The sequence below is a fragment of the Mirounga angustirostris genome, unplaced genomic scaffold, assembly GCF_029215605.1.
Source record: "Mirounga angustirostris isolate CCGP_5_RB_7025 unplaced genomic scaffold, mMirAng1.0.hap1 SCAF_12, whole genome shotgun sequence".
NCBI classification, from domain to species: domain Eukaryota; kingdom Metazoa; phylum Chordata; class Mammalia; order Carnivora; family Phocidae; genus Mirounga; species Mirounga angustirostris.
The window spans coordinates 45,338,535-45,358,069 of NW_026991720.1; the positions used below are offsets into that span (position 1 = coordinate 45,338,535).

Sequence of the window (19,535 nt, forward strand, 5' to 3'; positions counted from 1 at the left end):
AGTAAGAAATCATTGATATTCCCATGATCCAGAGTTATCTGTGTTTAACAACGTGGTTCTATCCTCTTGTAATAGACATATTAGATGCCTGAGCTTCAGTAACAGCCAAGGAAAGGAGCCAGGCGCCCTGCCTCTACACCCAGCTGGTAGCACTGGGTGTTTATAGGTGGTCTAGAGGACTCCCAGGAAGACTCAAAGCCGAGCCCACCACATTCAGGGTTCAGACACCCAGGCCTATGACATAAACAGGTGTCGGGCTATGTCATGGCTAATGTTATGTGTTAACCTGGCCAGGCTATGGTGCCCACTTGCTTGGTTAAACACCCATCAAGATGTTGCTGTGGAGGTATTTTTCAGATGTGACTAATATTTAAATCAGTAGATCTTGAGTAAAGCAGATTACCCTCTGTAATGTGGGTGGGCCTCATCCAATCAGCTGAAGTTCTTAAGAAGAAGAACTAAGGTCTTCCCAAAGATGAAGGAATTCAGCCTCAAGTCCGCCACATGGCTGCAGTCAATGATAATAGTGCTGTCTGGGGACAGACGGTAGCTACACTTGTGATGAGCATAGCATAACATTTAGACATGCCAAATCACCATGTTGTACACCTCAAACCAATGTACATTGTGGGTCAGCCATACTTCAGTTAAAAAAAAAAAACCTGCCATGGGCGCCTGGGTGGCTCAGTCAGTTAAGCGTCTGACTCTTGATCTCAGCTCAGGTCTTGATCTCAGGGTTGAGAGTTCAAGCCCAGCATTGGGCTCCATGCTGGGCATGGAGCCTACTTTAAATAAATAAATACATACATACATACATACATACATATATACATACATACATACATACAAAAAAACAAAACTCCACATGGAAACCATGCCTGAGTTTCCAGCCTGCCTGGCCTGCCCTGCAGGTTTCAGACTCAAGATCGCAACGTCAACTCTTACCTGATTTTCCAACCTGCTGGCTTACCTCTGGATTTCAGACTTGCCAGCCCCCACAATTGTGTGAGCCAATTCCTTAAAATAAATCTCTCTGTATGCACACACATCCTCCTGGTTTTGTTCTTCTGGAGAACCCTATCTAACACAGGCAAAAGCAAAATGGCAGAGCTGCTCTGAGACCCTCGAGGGAGAGTCACGGCAGGCCCGAGGCCAGAGGCCAGCAGGGGCCTCAGTGTGTCCCAGTGACTGTCATTTGCACACCTCTACTGTGCCCCTCTGGTGGCCTGTGGCCCCATGTATCCATGACACGAGCTGTCCCGGTAGCACCCTGCTGGGGGACCTCAAACAGAGGAACCTGGGGAGAGGAGAGCCTTCTCCCTCCCCCTTGCCAGCCAGCTGCAGGGATGTCTGAGGCCCGCAGAGTCAGCAACGTGCTGTCCCCAGCAGAGCTTCCGTCCGCAGGCGAGGCCGAGTGGGGCCAAGGCACGGCAGCCACCAAGTTAGAGGCGGCAGATCCCCACGCAGCCAGCACGAGCAGCAGGGGCTCCACTCAGCAAGGTGAGAGAGAGTCTTGGCTGGCACTTCTGGGAAGCCGGAGGGGCTGCACCCCGCTCCGAGGTCGGGGGCTTAGGGCAAATCCGTGCGTGAGTCTGTGCAAACCAGAGAGAAGAGAAGGAGCCGGATCAAGAAACCAGCAGAAACCGGGACTCTGACCAGAGGTGACCATGAGAACATGAGCTCCCTGGAATACATAACCCGCCTGGGGAGGTCACAGACCTCCCCTGGGATGCAGTCTAGCGTGCTTCCAGCAACTTGAGTTCAGTCTCAAAGGACAGCTGTCATCACATGGGAAGAGCTATGGATGAGGACAGCAGAGGAAAAATTGTCCCCTCACACAGTTGGGACACGGCTTCCCTCCTCTTCACGAGCCAAAGCATGTTGGCTGGAAGGCAGGGCAAAGAGGGGGCCCAGTGTCCTGCTTTGGGCCTTTCTTGGAGTTGTGATTAGTCAGATGTCTCCTTGTTTCTGGCTTATGTCTGGTCTTCAGCACTGCTGACGATTTTTGTATGTCTTGGGAAGGTGGGAGGCGTGAATCAGGAGGTGCTAGTTTTAGCTGTCATAACCCCCTAATCTGTATTTTTCAGGGCCTCATCTTGTTCTGGGAACAGCTGAGGACGGTGGAGCAGAGATCAGGGTGGAAGGAAGTGGGTTCTCTGCCATGTTGCTGATGGGTTGGCTGGGGCTGAGGGAGCAAAGCAGACCTGCCACCCCCCACGAGGCCAGGAAGGTTATCCCAGTGTCTGCCTGAGAGGCCAGCATGGAGAGCGGCCAAGCAGAGACCAGGGACCCCGACAGGGAGGCCACACCCCTGGGAATCTGAACTCCTCTGGCTTCTTCCATGCCCTGGGGGTAATGTAAGGCAGCCCAGCCACACAGGTGATCATCCCCTTTCATGTGTTCACTTGACAGACATTTGTTCAGAATCTACTCCGTTCTAGGCACCCGTCGTAATGCCTTGCGCAGCGTCTTGCTCATAGTGGGCCCTCAATGTCTGCTGACTTTGAACTGGAAGAAACAATGACAATTATGACATGTCCTCACATTTCTAGGGGCTGGGTGTTCTCACCCAGTCCTCACAGTGGTATGGCCCTCCGTGGCAGGGGTCATGATTTCATTTTGCAGTGGAGGAATTGAGGGAAAAGGGTGAAGGGAGCAAGAGATTCATCATCACAGGGGCCACAGAGAACACTGGAGCGGGGGGAGAGGTGGGATGGGGCCCAGGGACTGGACACCCTTCCAGGGCACAGCAGCAGCCTGTCCCGCACTGCCCTCAGGATGCCCTCCAAGGGTTTCTGCCCAGCCCAGCCCATGGTGCCTGCTCGCGGGAGGAGCCTGCACAGGGGACGGGGCACTGTGAAACCACAGACACGACAAGCAAGAGCCAGGCCCCGGGTGCCACTCGACACTGGAACCCGAACTATTCCAGAAAATACTAGCCCCACAGCTGTTCTCCAGGCACAAAGTTCAAGGCTCCTTCATGGGCAGGTAGAGACTCTGCCAGAGCTGACTTAATCCTTACTAATCGACATGATGACTTGTTTTTCTTTAGAGTCGAGTGACAACATGGCTGATCATAACTCATGCTTGGACCCCACCTTCCCAAAGCAGGATTTGGGAGGGAAAAAAAAGAGAGAGAGAGAGAGAGAAATATCAAAGTGATATTTTGACAGAACCCAAATAAAAAATGAGCAAAATCAATGCCTGTTCTTTCACCAAAAGAATAAAATTGTATTCTGAAATTGCATTGCAAAAGCATACTCTGCAGTCTGAGGCTAAATTGGTGTGACCACAGCTAAAATAAAGAGCGTCATAAGCCTGGGGAACAGGATGTCATCTGGCCGTAAGGTGGGGTGGGAGGGAGCACCCCCTCATCTGCTATGGCACCTGGTCTGAGCAGACAAGACAGGGGGTCCATGTGGGGGCCCCAACAGGTAGGACAGGGAGCCCGGCTAATGTCCATTCCGTGGTGCAGGCCCTGCCTTCCCCACAGACCCCACTCTGGACTGAGGTCCCATCTTATCTCTTGCCTGGACTGCTGTACCTGTTCTCTGCTCTGTCCTTAGCTCCAGGCTTGCTGTCTCCAACCCAAGACCGCCTTGCTGCTCAAACAAGCCTTCTAGAACACAGACCCAACCCTGTCCCTCCCCTGCTCAACTCCAACTCCTCTAAAACTCCAGTCCTCCGAAGTCACCCTTTCCTTTCATAGCCACACACAGCGACCCGACGGCCTCCAGCCCGTGAGCTTTACAGAAGTCTGGACTCCCTTCAACAGTTGTGGTTTCTACACATTTTCCTGGGCACCTTTCAGTCAGAATTCTACTCCTGTTCAATTTCTGATCCCTTCTGTGTTGGTCAGAATTCCTAGGACAGTACGTGACAGAGCCCCCTCAAGCTAGCTCAAGCATCAGAGAAGAATTGTCAGAGAGGTCCCTTACTGGGGGCATCGGCAAAGCAAGCTTCCAGCCGGACTGGCACCCGAGCCTGGAAGGCCACCCGAACCTCCTCTCCCCTGCTCTTCCCTATTCCCTGCATGTGGAGGCTCGTCCTTTCAGCTTGGCCCTCTCCTAATGACCCTCTCCATGTAGCTGCTGCACTTGGCATCTCTCACTATTTCCAAGACGGATGGTCTCTCTGTGATGCAAAGTTTTAAAATCCCTGGGAAGGACTGTGATTGAGTCAGTTCAGATCAGCTGTCCACTCCTGTACCAACCAACTGTGGCCAGCGCGGGGAGGCCTCTCATTTAGCTAGCCTGGTCGACTGCACTGGGCCAATCCACAGCGGCCCACTGCTGATCAAATCACCTGGTTGGAATAGAGCATGCCCTCTCAAGGGGGGCAACAGTGCCCCCAAGAAGGGAACAGAAGTTCTTGCAGGGCAGAACAATCTTGGATATTATAATGGTTGGTGGCCCTCCAAAGAACCATAATACATAACCAGATCGTATTAAAATTTCATAGTGGGGAGGGCAATTAAGGAAAAAGTCTAAAACGTCTCCTTTCGGGGGCATGAAGGGTGGTGATAATGAAAAAAATAAATATTGAGCAACACTAGAGTAGAGGCTGACGCACATCTCAGAAGGATGGGACCATTCTGGACAAAACAAAGAAATGTCCAGTCCGCCTTCCACTTCCTGCAGCTGCTGACTCCCCTCCAACCCTGTATCCTCACACAGCGCAGCACCCCCTCCTCATTCCCAAGCACCATGACACACGCTGGTGTGCATAGTGCTCTTCTTCTGAAGATGGAGAACAGCCCTGTCACTCATGTTCACTGACCATTCACACTCGGGGAAGCCCTTCCTGCCCATCCTGTCCCCCTTGGACCTGGTCAACCCCGAGGTCCTTGTCCCCTCTTTTCTCTCCAAGTCCCTGGGAAATCCCTAGCCCAGATCCTTCTCCATCTTGGATACCAAGCTAAATCTAGGCATTTCCACTGTTTGAATTTACCAAGCAAACCACCCACCTTCCTTCCAGACCACCCTGAGTTCATCTTTCATAATCAAAAAGAACCTTGAAGGCATATCAGAAATAAAAAGCCTCCTCAACCCTGGAGTCTGCTCCGAGGAATACAAATCTCACAAATGACAGTTTTCTTTGATGCAAAGTTTTAAAGTCCCAGGGGAGGACTGTGATTGAGTCAGTTCAGATCAGCTGTCCACTCCTGTACCAACCAACTGTGGTCAGCGCAGGGAGGCCTCTCATTTACCTAGCCTGGTCAACTGCAGTGGGCCAATCCACAGCAGCCCGATGCCCAGATCACAGTTGTAAACAGGCTTTCTTCCATCAGCACAGCCTCTGGAAGCCAAGAAGGGCTGGCCTGAGGATACCCCAGAGGCTCAAGGGTTTTGTGTGTTTTGTATTGTTCTTGTTGTTTGTTTTTAGCCCATTACATTTAGAGAGGTCAAGTTCAGACTTCCATGACCTTCTAGGTTCCCTTAAGTCCCCAGGAGTGAGATAAGGATTCAACATGCAGAGAGTACTTAAGGGAAGTACTCCCAGGACAGATTGGGAAGAGAAGGGGCAAAGCAGGACAGAGAAGGCAAGCGAGTCCCACAGCAGTGAGATGCCAGGCCAAGTCCCAGTCTCCCCTGACCCCGCAGAAGCCCCAAGTATTAGTTACACCTGGAGTTCATCCGCCTCCAGCCAAAGGAACACCAGCCAGTCAATGGCTAAGGATCCCTTTGAGGGTTGGGGGATGCAAACTCCTGGATACCTGGGGATCCCCACCTCATACAAAATACAGTTCTAGTTTTCCCAAGAGCACTCAACGTCAGAGGAGGGGATTGGTCTGGAACCACAAGGAATGCCCTGCCAGGGAGGAATGTGGCCGAGTACCTATGTGCCTGCTCCGCAGACCCTTCTAGAACCAGAGTGGATCTACCTTCCTTCCAGCCTGTCCCCCATGCCCTGGCCCTACGCTGTGCCCACCCAACCAGGCCCCCAGCCCAGCCTACCTGCACTTGGCCAACTCCTTGCTTTTGCTCACCCTGCCTCCTGCATGTGGAGTAAAGGTCTATCCTTCTCCATCGTTTAAATCACTCAAGGTGCTTCTGCAACACCTTCTCCTGAAGTTCCCTTCATCACTCCCTGAGCTGCCCCACACCTTGCACCATCTCTCAGCTCCCATCACAGTTCCTTCTGCCCAGACCTCACGGGCTCCACATCCCTTCCCTCTCCTGGCACACTCCCCACACTCCCCAGGCCATGAGCTTGGCCTTGAGGTCAGAACCTCTGCTCTCTGTTGAACAGGACCATTGGGAGACGGGCCGTGGAGATGCCCAGTGACATGTGCTGAAGGGCACTGGTGGGCCCCGTGCCAACCCATCAGCTCTCTTTCTGAGTCTGCTCACCCTTCTGACTCCTGCCAAGCAATCATCTCCTGCCAGGAGCCTGCTCTGACCAAGCCCATCTGACTAGGTCCAGCAAAGCCATATCCTAGCCCAAGACTTGGAATGGGGTTTCCACCCTGTCACCTTTAAATGAATGGGGAGATCTGGTCAACTCCTCCTCAGTGTTTCCCATAAAGATTCCCCACCACCACTGGGGCCAGGCTCTGTGCAACAGAGGGTGGGGGAGCAGAAATAAACAGAAGAGGGGAGACTGGGGCTCTGCCCTCAGGAAGGGATCCCTGCCTCCTCCCCAAGCTGGTGGGAAGCCAGTCTCAACTGCCCTAGGACCACTGAGAGAACAGTCCCCAGTGAGGAAGAGCCCGGGGCTGACTCTGGCCTGTGAGGTTTCAGGGGAGGGTCATACTTGGGGGCTGGCACGGTCCGGTCAGGCTGCCTTGAGGAAGCAGGTAGAGGGGAGGAGGACTTGATGTGAAGTGTCCCAGGCAGAGAGACCAGAGTAAACACAGAGTATCTAAGGTTCTTAGATCTCCAGGGCCTGTACCCACCTAGTCTGCAACCTCCAGGAAAAGCTAAATGCCCCACTAATCACATTCCTCAAATGCTTTCCCCTCATATCCTAGAAGATTTTAAACTCCCTACAGCAGGCCCACCCTTAGAACAGTTCCAAGGGCTGCTTTGGCGCCTTCCAGACAGCAGGCCTCACCTCCTGAGCCCAGACCCTGCTCCAGGCTGGACCTGTCCCCACCGCAGGCCAATACTGCTCAGCCCTGCCTGACATTAGGATCCTTGAGCAACCTACTGAATCATATCAATGCCTGAGGTGTCCCCCCACCTCCCCAACCTATAATCAGAATCCCTTGGGGGTGCTTGGCGGGGGGAGAGGCATCCATGCATTTGTTGTCATTGGTGTTTGGTTTTCTTTTTTTAATGTAGCATTTATTTTCACATTTACAGAAAAGGTGGAAGAATGATTAGAAGTATACCATAGACCCATTGCCCACATTTACCAATAATTTACATTTTGCTTGATTGTTCTGGTGCGTGTGTGTATTTCTGAACGAATTGAAAGTAAGTTAGAAAACCCGGTGCCCCTTTATCCCTAAATGTGTACTTTCTCAAAGCAAGAATATTCTTTTACCCACAGTGTAGTTATCAAATTCAGGAAGTTGAACATTGATACAATACTATTATTTAACCCAGACTCCACATTCAAATTTCAATGATCCCAATAGGCTCTGGAGCCTGGTCAAGTTCCCCAGATAATCAGAAGATGCCCTCAGGCCCCCCGCATGAGACCCACCTAAGTCACTAGGTGCTGTGGCTACCATCCCAGCCCCGCCCCCTCCTCCCTTTCTCAATCCCTCTCTCTCCAAGTTGGAGAGCTACTGCCCTGGCAAAAGGGGCGGGCTGATAAAAGGCATTAACCCTTTGTCAGCAGGCTGGACACAGAGGTTGGCCCCGGGCGGCAGGGCAGAGCCGCTGCCCAGCACCCGCTATAAATAACCCCGAGGGGCGGGCTGTGGGGCGGTGTCACGCCGCCCTGGCCCGGGGGCGGGGAGGGGGGAGAGTGCCCCCTGGGCCCGCGCCTAACCTTGGCCTCGGCGCGTCGGTGGGGAGGGAGGGGGCCAACGGGGCTCCGGCTGGGGGAGGGGCAGGTGGGGCGGGACCTTCGCGCAGGGGAGGTGCGCTCCCTTCCCTAGCCGCCGCTGGCATGGGGGGTCCCGCAGGGCCCCCGCACCTCCTCCACGCCCCACACCCGCTCCTCTGCCTGCTTTACCTCCTCCCGCCGCTGCTCAAAGTAAGTGCGGGGCGTGGGGGTCGGCCTGGGGGGGCGTGGGGGGGGGCGCCCGGGCCCTGGGAGCTCCGGGGTGGGAGGCGGGTCTCAGTGCTCCGCTACTGGACCCGGTTTCACTCAGCCCAGTTAGGAGCTGGGTGAGGGAGGTCTCAGGACTTGGTGGCCTGGTTGAGGTTGGGGATCCCCGTATGGGATGAGGGGTGGAGATGGATCTCCTGCCTTGATGAGAGAGGCAGGTGGAGAGGAGAGGAAGCTGACGCCAGCGAGGATGGGACATGGAGGCCCTTCAGGGCTGAGCAGAGCGTTGAGGGTGAATCTCTAGTGTCTAGGGCATGCCCTCCTCTGGTCCAGAAATTCCCTATCCCCTGGCTGTTTTGTCGCCTCCCCTCTGGGTCCCACTCCATCTCCCCCCCACCCCGGGTCCCACTCCATCTCCCCATCACACCCTCCCTCACCCCACCCCAGTTCTAGCCCTCCCCACAAGGGAACAGGAGAAACACGCCCACCGTCTCCTGCCACCCTGTCTCTACCTTCCTCTCAGTGCCTTAAACCCAGGTCCAATTGAGCAATGGGACAGAGGAGGCACTGGGAGGATCAGCCTAGCCCAGGGTTTCTGAAAACAGTGGGCACACCCCAACCCCTGCCCTGTGGCCCGAGTCAGGGTGTGCAGGTGGATGCTGGGGTGGAGGATGGATGGGGTCTATACAGAAGGAGCTGACGAATTAGGGGTGAGGCTAGGAGGAAATGGTTCCCAGAAACAGATGCAGGAGGAACCCATCTCTAACCCTCCCCCCATTTTACAGACGGGGGCACCAAAGCTCAGAGAAGGAGGGACATCTGTTCCAGGTCACACTTCTCCTGAAGGACCACAACATTAAAAGCGTTCAGAGAGGCAGGAGGGGCCCAGAGGCCACACGATTCAGGGGAGAAGAACCAGGCTAGAAGTCAGGAAACCCAGTGTTGTCCCGAATCTACCACACACCAGCTTCTGGGACCTTTTCCTGGGCCTCGATATTCTCATATACACAGACGACTCATTTGTTTAACACTCATGCAACAGATAGAGAGCGAGCAGCCACTGACGGTGGCAAAGTGGCTTTGCCAAATCCCTGCTTTGCTGCTTAGTGGGTGACCTCAGACGGGTTACTCAGATTTTCTGAGCCTCGGTTTCCTCCTGGGTAAAATGAAGGTGATATCAGTGCTTCCTGGATAGAGTTATCATGAGGAATAGCTGAAATAATGTAAGTAAAGCTCTCAGTACCGTGCCTGGCACAGAGTAAGCACTCAGGGAATTCAGCAATGGTTTTGTGCCAGGCACTATAGGCAAAGCACGAGGCCCCCAGGGGCCCTGCCCTCCCAGGGGGTCTGGTCAGGGGAAGAGAGAGGTGGTCAGTACCCCCTGTGGGCAACCGATCCTGATACTTGCCAGGTCCTTTTTTTTTTTTTTTTTTTTAAGATTTTATTTATTTGACAGAGACACAGCGAGAGAGGGAACACAAGCAGGGGGAGTGGGAGAGGGAGAAGCAGGCTTCCCGCCAAGCAGGGAGCCCGAAGCGGGACTCGATCCCAGGACCCTGAGATCACGACCTGAGCGGAAGGCAGATGCCCAACAACTGAGCCACCCAGGCGCCCCTTGCGAGGTCCTTTTAATGACATTGAAGGCTGTACTTAGGATGAGTAGAGGTTGTGGAGTGGGTTCACTTCCACCTGCATCCTCCTACCCCCACCCCAGATGCCCTGGACTTTGAGCTCTTTTTGCCCCCTGCCCCTCATTCTCGAGATACATGCCTTCCAAGGGAGCCAGCTGTGAGGCGCAGGCTTGCTCCTTGACCCTGCCCTCTGGGGGCCATGATGCCGACTGCAGAGGCTGGTGAGCCAGAGAGGCCACTGCCCCAGAGTCAGGCCAAGTTGAGGGGTGGGGGTAGGGATCTGTGGGCGGGTCCCCTGGGTTCTGGGGGTGTCAGAACTGGGAACTGGAGAGGCAACAGTCTGTATCCCCTTAGAGTCAACCAGACCCTACCCCTAGTTCCCTGGTAGACCCCAGCCTGAGACTGAAGACTGGTCACATGTAACCCCCAGGAGAGGAACTGAACCGTGCGCTCTCTGGACCCAAAGTGCAGGCTTCCTTGTGGTAACGGCATTTATTTCTGGGTCCTCGTCCAACTATTCCAAGATTTCCGCTCGCTGTGAGAAGAGAACATGGAACCTGGAGCCGGCGGTGGGAGGGAAGGCGCCACAGGAGGGACCCGGCCTCCAGCTCTCTCGTTCACTGAACTGGCATTTAAGGAGGACGTTGCGCGGTGGGGACCTGAGGGGGAGAACCCCGGCCCATTGTGCCTGCCCTACGGAGTTGATGGCCTAGAAGGAACTATAGGCAGGAAGAAAATAATGGTGAAGAATCGAGTGTGCATTTACAAATGCTGGTCTTTGGAACTAAGAGAAGTGTGTGCGGGTTATGATAAAATCTGCTGGGCGGTGGACAGGACAGCTGGGGTAGGGACGGGGCGGACCCCAGAGGAGAGCCGCGGGGAGAGCCAGCAGTGGGAGAAGGCCCGGACAAGCCCCAACCTTGAGAAGAGATGGTGCCAGGCTTTGGGGGTCTGTGGGCCCTGGTGGGATCAGATTTCCATCCCGAAAGCACCGGGAGCTCTGGGAGCTTCCTGAGTGGGGGAGAGACCTGCCCTGATCTGCCATTATGGAAGTTCCAGCTGGTGGTTTAATGGGGAGGACACCCTGACCAGGCCCGCAGAGGAGCTTTGACCTTGGTGCTCCCGGTCGCCCTCTGAGGGCTTTGGGAATCGGCTTTCTTGAGGCTGCATATAATCATGAAGCCTCTCTTGTACACCAGGCTCTGGACTAAGGGCGGAAGGTGAGATAGTTCTTTGCAGGCGGAAATGGAGGTGGAGTGAGGCTAAGTAATATGGCCACTGGATTCCAAAACTCTCCATTCGAACCTTTTGAACTACTCACCTTCCCCTCTGTGAAGACCCCAGTAGTCTACCAGCCCCTCTTGGCTGGGTCCAGCCTCTTGGACCTTGGATGCAAAATACTCTCGCCCCACCCCCAAGGTCTCAGAACAGCCCTTCTGTGGCCTCTTGCTCCAGGTCCCGCCTTCTGGTGGGGCCACCTGTCCCAAGAAGGCTGAGCAATGAGAGAAGTCTGGGGCCCCAGAAGCCTGGCCCCTCTTAAGCTGCACAGCCCTCCCCAAGACCAAGGCCAGGGCCCCACCCTTTCCCCACACGCCCAGGGTCTACAGCTCATGGGCAGGGAGCTCCGGGGTCATTTGCCAGAAGCTAATTCATCTAATAACTTTTCCCCAAAATTCAGCTACTTTCTGGGTAGGTGACAAAGACAATCATCCAATTCATTCTCTGTTTTTTGCCACTTTGTTGATGTTTATGTGCTTTTTAAAATACCAATTTGTCTGAGAGTACTGCTTACTTAATTTTGTGTTCCTGGTAAGTCTTAAATTTGCAGCACTTTATGAATTACAGGACCATTCTGTACCTTCTCAGCTGTCATTTTCTACTTTATCTGATTTTAGCCATTATTAGGAGTCCTCAGCCAGTTTGTCTAAAGTGACTTTATTCAAAATTCTTATTTTTTAAGATGTCATTTCAAGCCCACCAGAGGGAAGGGTAGATTATTCAATAAGCTTATTTTGTTTATTCCCTTTTGCATCTACACAGTGCTTACTGCATGCTCAGCACTGTTCTAAGCACTGATATGCATTACCTATTTTTTTTTTTTATTTGAGAGAGAGAGAATGAGAGACAGAGAGCATGAGAGGGAGGAGGGTCAGAGGGAGAAGCAGACTCCCCGCTGAGCAGGGAGCCCGATGTGGGACTCGATCCCGGGACTCCAGGATCATGACCTGAGCCGAAAGCAGCCGCTTAACCAACTGAGCCACCCAGGCGCCCCTGCATTACCTATTTTAAGCTTCAAAACACCCCTAGAGGATAAAACCATCATTACCCTCATTTTACAGATCAGGAAGCTGAGGCAAGGTCATGTGCCCAAGGTCACTCCTCTAGTCGTGGCAGGGTCAGGATTCAAACCAAGCAACGTGACTCCAGATTTTCTTCCCTTTACAAAAATTTAATCAAGATACTCAGATGCCAAAACAAATCAGAATGGAGTGACTTTTAGTTCAACTAGACATTAGATGAGTTGATAATTAAGGAAATAATTTGAGACCTAGGGACCTGTTCTAGGGCCTCCTGCAGGGCAGCCCACTCCCCCTTTGTTGGGCCTCCCCCCTCCAGTGCTTCCTCCATCCTCAGACATCTGTGTGAGAGCCCAGGGCTTGGCATAGGTAAGGGGAGAGGCATGGAGAAGGGAGAGCCACAGGCTGTCAGAGATGAGAAAGAGCACATGATAAGGAGAGGCCTGGAAGTTTCTCCAGGTGAGCTGTTGGTGGTTAGAACTGGATGGGAGAGTGGGCATCTTAGGAAGAGACACCTGACTGGAGCCCTCAGGGATGGGAGGGCCCACAGGAAGCTGCTGGGGCCTGTGGGGTCCTCACTTGAAGTCCAGCACCTGTTAAGTTAGAATCTAGTATTAGTCTCCCCTTCCAGGAAGCCTGCCCAGATACTCCAGAAAATAATTCCCTACTTCCTTCATATGACCTCCAGCCCCTTACCCTCTGCCTCAGTCAGCCTCAGCTCCAGCACTGCCTCCTGTGTGTCTGCTCAGGGCTCAGAGTCTGCCTCTTCCTCACCTCCTTGTCGTACCTCCCCCCCACACACACACCTCCTCTTTCCCCCTTCTCCTCCCTTTTTCCTCCTCCCTTCCCCCTCTGCTCTTCCTCCTGCCCTTGTCCCCCTTCCCCTGTCTCCCCCTTTCCCTCTCTGGCCTCCTCCCCCTCTCCGGCATCCCCCTCTCCTCCTCTTGCCCTCACCCTTCCACCCCCCCCCACACACACACACACAGGGCCTGAGTTTCTTCCTCCTCTAGCCCTAGCTCGGGCTCAATGAAACCAGTGAATGAAAGAAAACAGTGGGGAGGAATTCTCTCCCTCCCGGACGAGTCCTCTCTGACCTTGGGCCGAGAGGGAGGAGGCAGGACAGGAGCTCACCCCATTCCCCTCTGTGACTGGCAGCCTAGCCACAGGACCTGTGGTCCTGTAAATCACCCTGGCTTAGGCCAGGGGCTAAATTTAGATGCAGCTTTGTAGCCAGACCAGGAGGGAGCACTAGGCTCCGACAGCCTGGCTCCAAGGAGGTGGCACCTTTGAGGCCTGGCCTGATCCCTGGGGCACAGGCTCTGCCTGGACAGGGCCCAGGCTGGAAGAGTAGCTGGCATCTTGGCCCTGGCCTGCTGCCTCCTCCTGCCAGGGCCTCTCCCCTGCCCTTTCTAACGTGAAGCCTTCCAACTCTGGGCACACAGAGGCTGGAACCAGGAACTGGGCTGGCCTCAGAGTGAAAACTGAGAGAGAAGGAATCTGACAAGCAGGAAGAGCCCAGAACCTGAGCTCCCGGAATTGGGGGTAGGGGTGCAGTCCACCCGGCTGAGGGGACCGTGGTCTCATCTGTCCATCCATCCAGTCAGCCAGCAAACACTTATTGAGCACCTGCTATGCGCCAGGCTCTGGGCTGGGAACTGGGGACACAGACGTGAACCAGACAGATGTGGACTGCCTGTAGTCTCACTGGGTAGAGGTGAGGGGCGGCGGGTGGCTCTCTGCCCCTAGACATCCAAGAGCTGGGTGCAGAAGCCTAAGGTGTCCCCTGCAGAAGAGAGAATAATGGGGGGGCTGGGGGGCCTCAGAATAAGTTATAGAGCCCAAACTTCTCCACGTGCTGAGGCCCTGCCCAGCTGGCTGGTCTGCCTACACTCCTCCTGTGACCCGGCTCTCTGCCCACGGGCCCCACTGCACTGGGGAGAACAGCTTCTTACTTGAGTGGCCTCCTGAGCCCCACAGCCAGCCTGTTGGAGACTGCTGGGGACTCTCAGGATCTCTGGACCACAGCCTTCACTTCCTCACCCAGGACCGACTCTTCTGTGCATCTGACCGAGCCACAACCTGCCAGACTGTCTGTCTAGTCCCGCCTCAGCCCCTTACGTGCTGTGCAGCCTTGGGAGGTGACTTTGCCTCTCTGGGCCTCAGTTGCCTCTTCTAGAAAATGGGGTTATTCTCAGCTACCTCAGAGGCTGTTGTGAGGCTTGAATGAGCTGTGGTAAAGCACTTAGAGCTGTGTCTAGCACATTGTAAGTGCTGATTGCCCACTAAAGAAGCCTCTCCTTCCCACCTGCTTCCCTCCACCCTGTTAATGGCATCCTCAAACCAGAGGCTGGCTGCCTCCGGAGCAGGCCCTATGCTTTCTTGCCCTGGAGCCTTTGCTCAGCTCCTGCCCCAGGGATCTCTTTCTGCTCTTCTTATCCTTCCCCTTACCTTGGATGCAGCTTCCATCCCTTTGGACTGAGCTCCAGCGCCCAGCCCTCCATGGAGCCCTCAGGGTCCTCACCCAGCATGCACTGGGCACTGCTGAACCGTGTGCCCAATGAGGGAGCTTCAGGCTGCATCTTCAGGGGCTCAGTGCTGGGAGGGGTGCTGAGGGCTAAGGGGGATCCATGCTGGCTAGGGATTTGGGGAAAGGGGGACATGGGGTTCAAGGAAGCTTTTCTGGAGGAGGAGGATTTGAGTTGGGCCTTGGGACTCCCCACAATGGGGTTTGAAGCCCTACCCCCTATCTCTGACTTCTCTAATTGGACCCCTCCTAACGGCCTTGACAAGGCCACCATTTGACACATGCCAGGCTCCTGACCTACCGTAACTTGTTAAATGTACTCCAGAACCCTTTGGGGTTTGTGTTATGTCCATTTTAAACATGAGGGGAGCCAGGCTCAGAGAAGATAAGTCACTCGGCCAAGCCACAGAGCTAACAAGCAGCATGCCCAGAGCCCTGGACATGGGGAGGTTTGTAGTCTACTGGCTCTGGGAGCTCGCGGCCCAGGCCTTGAGGTGTGACTCTTCATGGCCATGTCTCTGCCTTCCTTGGCCCGCTGTGGGTTTCCTGAGAGCGGCAGCCTCTTCTTCCTCCTCCCTGCCCACCCAGCACCCCCAGCAGCCGCAGCTCTGCCCAGAATAGGCACCTCCAGGGTCTGTTGTGGGTTTGAACTGAGTCAAATCCATCCCATCAGCCCCTTGAAGAGAATGAACATCTTTAGCTGTGCTACGTTATTGGACCCGTGGAGAAGTTACAGAAGATGGAGCCCGGATCTGGGAATTATTCCAAAACCTCCTGTGATCTGCTCACCCAAGCTGCCCAGGTCTGAAAGGCACACATCAATACTGAGCACAGCGTCCCGCGCCCCGGTGCTCTGCCCAGCAAGGAGACTCGGCCACAGCCTCAGCCCATAGCGTCTGACGCAGGGACAGCCATGCACTGCCTGAGTCCTGGTGGAGGAGGCCCTGACCGCCCCCCTCTGTGTGTTCAGAATGCCCGCCCAAAGATGAACATGAGACTCCTTGAGGGATGGGGCCACAACATGGTAGTTGGGGGCTTTGAGAGAAGGAGCTTGCATCTAAGATGCGAAGTCTGACCAACCCGAGGGTCCACCATCAACACCTGCGCGTCTGGGTTGAGCATTGCTTCTGCCATGACCTCCAGATGATGCTGGCTCACTGGAAATTCTGTGCCCCCGGGGAGGGCATTAGTAGCTGCTTCTTAAACAAGAAGGGACAAGAAGGGGGTTGGGAAGTGTATGCTGGGTCAGGCCTGGGGCCCACGCTCTCCTCAGACCTAGCTGAGGGTGAGAGCTCAGAATTCTTGGAAATCCCGGGACAAAGAGTATCCCCTCCCCTTCCTAGCCCACCTCACCCCTGGCAGGGCCTCACTGGGCAGCACGGCCTTCCTGATGCCCAAGAAGCTGATGCTGAGGAGCTCCCAGTAGCCCCCAGGATATGTGAACAGCAAGACCATAGCCCCTAGTTTCTGTCTGTCCTGCAGGCCAAGAAGCCAGAGCTCCCGGCTCATGGGAGCCCCTTACACACACACACACACACACACACACTAAACCTATACTGCTCACACAACCACACAGGCCACACAGACATAACACCCCACATACACCTGACACACACGCGCGCGCACGCGCACATGCACGCGCCCCTGCTCCCCAGCACCTCCTTCCGTAGCCAGCCTCGTGGGAGAGTCGGCTGGTCTCAGGGGCAGCGACTGGTCTGCCTGCCACCCTAAGCTCTCTGAGGAGCACGGCAGGCAGTGTTCGCCCATCTGCTCAGGTGGGGTCGTTTATTAGGAGCTCCAGGCCAGCACGCTGAGGCGAAATGTGCAGCCTCCAGCCTCCAGCCCCAGCACAGGAAAGGGACTGAGCCAGATGTGGGCAACGTGGTGTTTGAGGGCTTGAGGCTCTTGCCCCGGGGACATCCTGGGGCAAACACTGACCCAGCCACCAGGGAGGGAACATGTGACTAGCAAGGGGAGGGATTGGGGCTGCCCACTGGTGGGCAGTGCCTTCTAGAATCCTGGAATCAGGAATGTCAGGGTAGAGAGAGGCACAAAAAATATTTTGCATACACACACACACACACACAAGCACATAAATGCATTCACACACACACACATACTGGCCACAGAGTAGGAAAAATGGTGGCCTTGGGAAGAATAGGAGATAAGAGTTAGAATTCTAGAGTGCAGAGCTCTCTCGTTCAGTCTTACATCATGCATTCCCCAGCTTCTCTGCCTTTGTACATGCTGTGCTTTCTACCTAGGATGCTCTTCCTGGCACCATCCTTATCAGCTCAGCAAACTCCTACTCCATCTTCAAAGCCCACATCAGCATGACCTCCTCTAAGATGCTACCCCATTCCTCCTCAGCAAATTGTAGATGCTGTAACAACTTGGTCACCCATCCAACTTTCCCACCAGAAGATGGTCCCTCAGGGGCAAAGATAACCACATTTGCTTGATTCCTCTATGTCCAGCACCCTTTCTCATGGTTTTTTTCCAGGAGATGGGATCCTGGATGGTCTTTATCTTTTAGATGGAATTGCCATGGTTGCATTTAACATGTCTATTCCCTGGTGAGTGCCCACGTCGGTACAATGATCCCCTCCTTTTCCCCTACTCATTCTTCTGCTTGCCCCCAAAGTGCCACTTCTTCAGGAAGCCTTCCCTGTTCTTGGGGAACAGACTTCCCAAGTCCAGGTTAGGTGTCTCCCCCATGAGGAGATACCCTTGGTTGTAACCGCCTGTTTACCTGTGTAACAGGGAAACAGAGTTACATTGTCTGCTCTCCTCCCCTCCCTTCTGTGCCTTCTGAGTGTAGGGGATCCCTACCTGGCCTGGGACAATCCCAAGGACACCCAGTGGGTCTCCCAACAGGGCCAGACACACAGTAGGCATTCTACAAGTATTTGTTAGGTAAACGAACAGCTCGTAGACACCCATCCTGAGGAGGAGAGCTTTGGGGACCAGGGGCTGGACAACACAGGTTCCTGTCTTGGAGGTCAAGGTGCACTGGACCATTTCTAAGGCTTGTCAGCATTCCGCGCCTGGCCAGGCTGCCATCCTGCCATGTGGCCAGGCATTTGCCTCCTCGGTTTCCCTTTCTATACCACAGAGGTAAGAGAGGTCAGGGATGAGGGACAGAACAGGGTGGGGGGAACACACAGGCGCTGGCAGTGGCTATCCAGGGCCTGACCTCAGCGCCCCCATCCCTCCTGTCCTCTAGGCTGCCCGGCCAAGCTGGGACACCATGGACCAGTCCCCAGGGGCACTGCTGGAGCCGTACTGCCATGCACTCACGACCCTGGCCAACGTCTCAGGTATGCACGTCCACAGCCACCGCCCAGGGGCGGACCCCGGGAGATTGGGGGGCGGTGCTCCTGGGGGCCAGGAGGGAGGAGGCAGCTCTCCTGGACCAGCCCCAGCTCTGTGGGGTGGTGAGTGGTGACCGGCTTCCGGTCCTGCTCTATTCTCTGTCCTGGGGCCGGCCCCTCCCCCATTGGGGGCTCAGGCCCTTCACCAGTGAAGAAGGCCTTGGGTCCCAGCTCCCGGCTCCCTGCATCTAAAGGCAGCTGGCTGGGCTGGCATTCTAGAGCCCAAGGAGGGGACGCCCCTCTGCTCATAAGCCGGCAGAAGGTGTAAACTGCATTCTCCAGTTGCCGTGACTACAGGTGTCACCTCCCAGTAAGGACCTGCGAGGCAGCAGCCGGGCCCCTGAATTCTGACCCCTCGGAGTCTTCGAGCAGCGGACTCAGAGGCCGGGTCCGCCACAGAACAGCCGTGGGCTCACGTGGGCCCCGGAGAGCTGTCCCCAGGCTCCGCCCAGTGTCCTGGCATTGTCGGGTCTGCACCCACAGGAGCGGCAGGGAAGGACGAGGGTTGGGGAGTGCCCGGGGATCTGGAGCTGCTGCCAAGGCCACAAGGGGGTCAGGGTGCTTCCAGCAGTGGGATCCAGCACCCAATGCAGCCTGCATCAGGTATCGGAGGGGAAAGCCTTGTTGCCTGCCTTCCTGACAGTGGAGTGGTCGGGAGCTCAGGTGCGGGGGTCAGACAGACTCAAGCCTCGACCTTACCTCCTCCACCTAGAAGCAGTGTGGCCCTGAGGAGTCACTTAAGCCATCTGCGTTCATTAGCTGGGGGCTGCCATGAAGTACCACAGACTGGTGGCTCTCACAACAGAAATGTATCTTCTCAGTCCTGGAGGCTACGAATACAAGATCAAGGTGTCGGCAGAGTTGGTTTCCTCTGAGGCCTCTCTCCTTGGCTTGGAGATGGCCGCCTTCTGCCCCATGTCTTCCCTCTGTGCACGTCTGTGTCCTAGGCTCCTTTCTCACAAGGACCCCGGTCACATCAGATGAGGGCTGGCACTGATGACCTCATTTTAATTTCATTACCTATTAATCTCCAAATAAGGTCACAATCTGAGGTATTGAGGGTTAAGACATATGGACTTAGGGGGACACAATTCAGCTCAGAAGACGAGCTGAGCCTCAGTCTCCTCCTCTGTTAGAAACAGGTCTAAGTTGGCCTCAGAGGCTTACTGTGGAGTTTGAATGAGAGATCATGGAGACACCCAGCTTGGGCCAGGTCAAGCACCCATCAGCCAGGAAATGGAAGCCCCCCATTTCAGGAGAGCCCAACCTTCTCCCCACCAGAGTTCTCTGCTCTCAGAGGCAACACTGGTTCATCAGCAGACCAACTGCCTGCTCCCTGCCCTGCCCTGCAGTGCATGGCACAGACCCTCACCTTCCCCATGACCCCTGGGGGATGGTACCCCACCGTCCCCTCCTCTGAGTTTAGTGGAGAGGGATTCAACTTCCCCAAATACAAGGCCTCCCCTGCTTAACTTATAATATCATTCATCTGTTTGCAAATGGGATACATTACATTGATAAAATTTGGAAAAAATACTTTTAA

The 19,535-nt window shown here is 54.8% G+C and overlaps 1 protein-coding gene across 4 annotated transcripts in view; it reads left to right on the forward strand.

Annotated features, from left to right (window-relative positions):
* Nucleotides 1-8,021: 8,021 nt before the first annotated feature.
* CRHR2 (corticotropin releasing hormone receptor 2) overlaps nt 8,022-19,535 on the forward strand; it is a 46,833-nt gene continuing 35,319 nt past the window's right edge. For all 4 annotated transcript variants that reach the window (XM_045864477.2, XM_045864478.2, XM_045864479.2 and 1 more), the window contains exons 1-2: nt 8,022-8,151; nt 17,845-17,938. In XM_045864477.2, the coding sequence (XP_045720433.1) occupies nt 8,065-8,151; nt 17,845-17,938 (181 nt within the window). In that variant the 5' untranslated portion in view covers nt 8,022-8,064. The remainder of the gene's footprint in view (nt 8,152-17,844; nt 17,939-19,535) is intronic.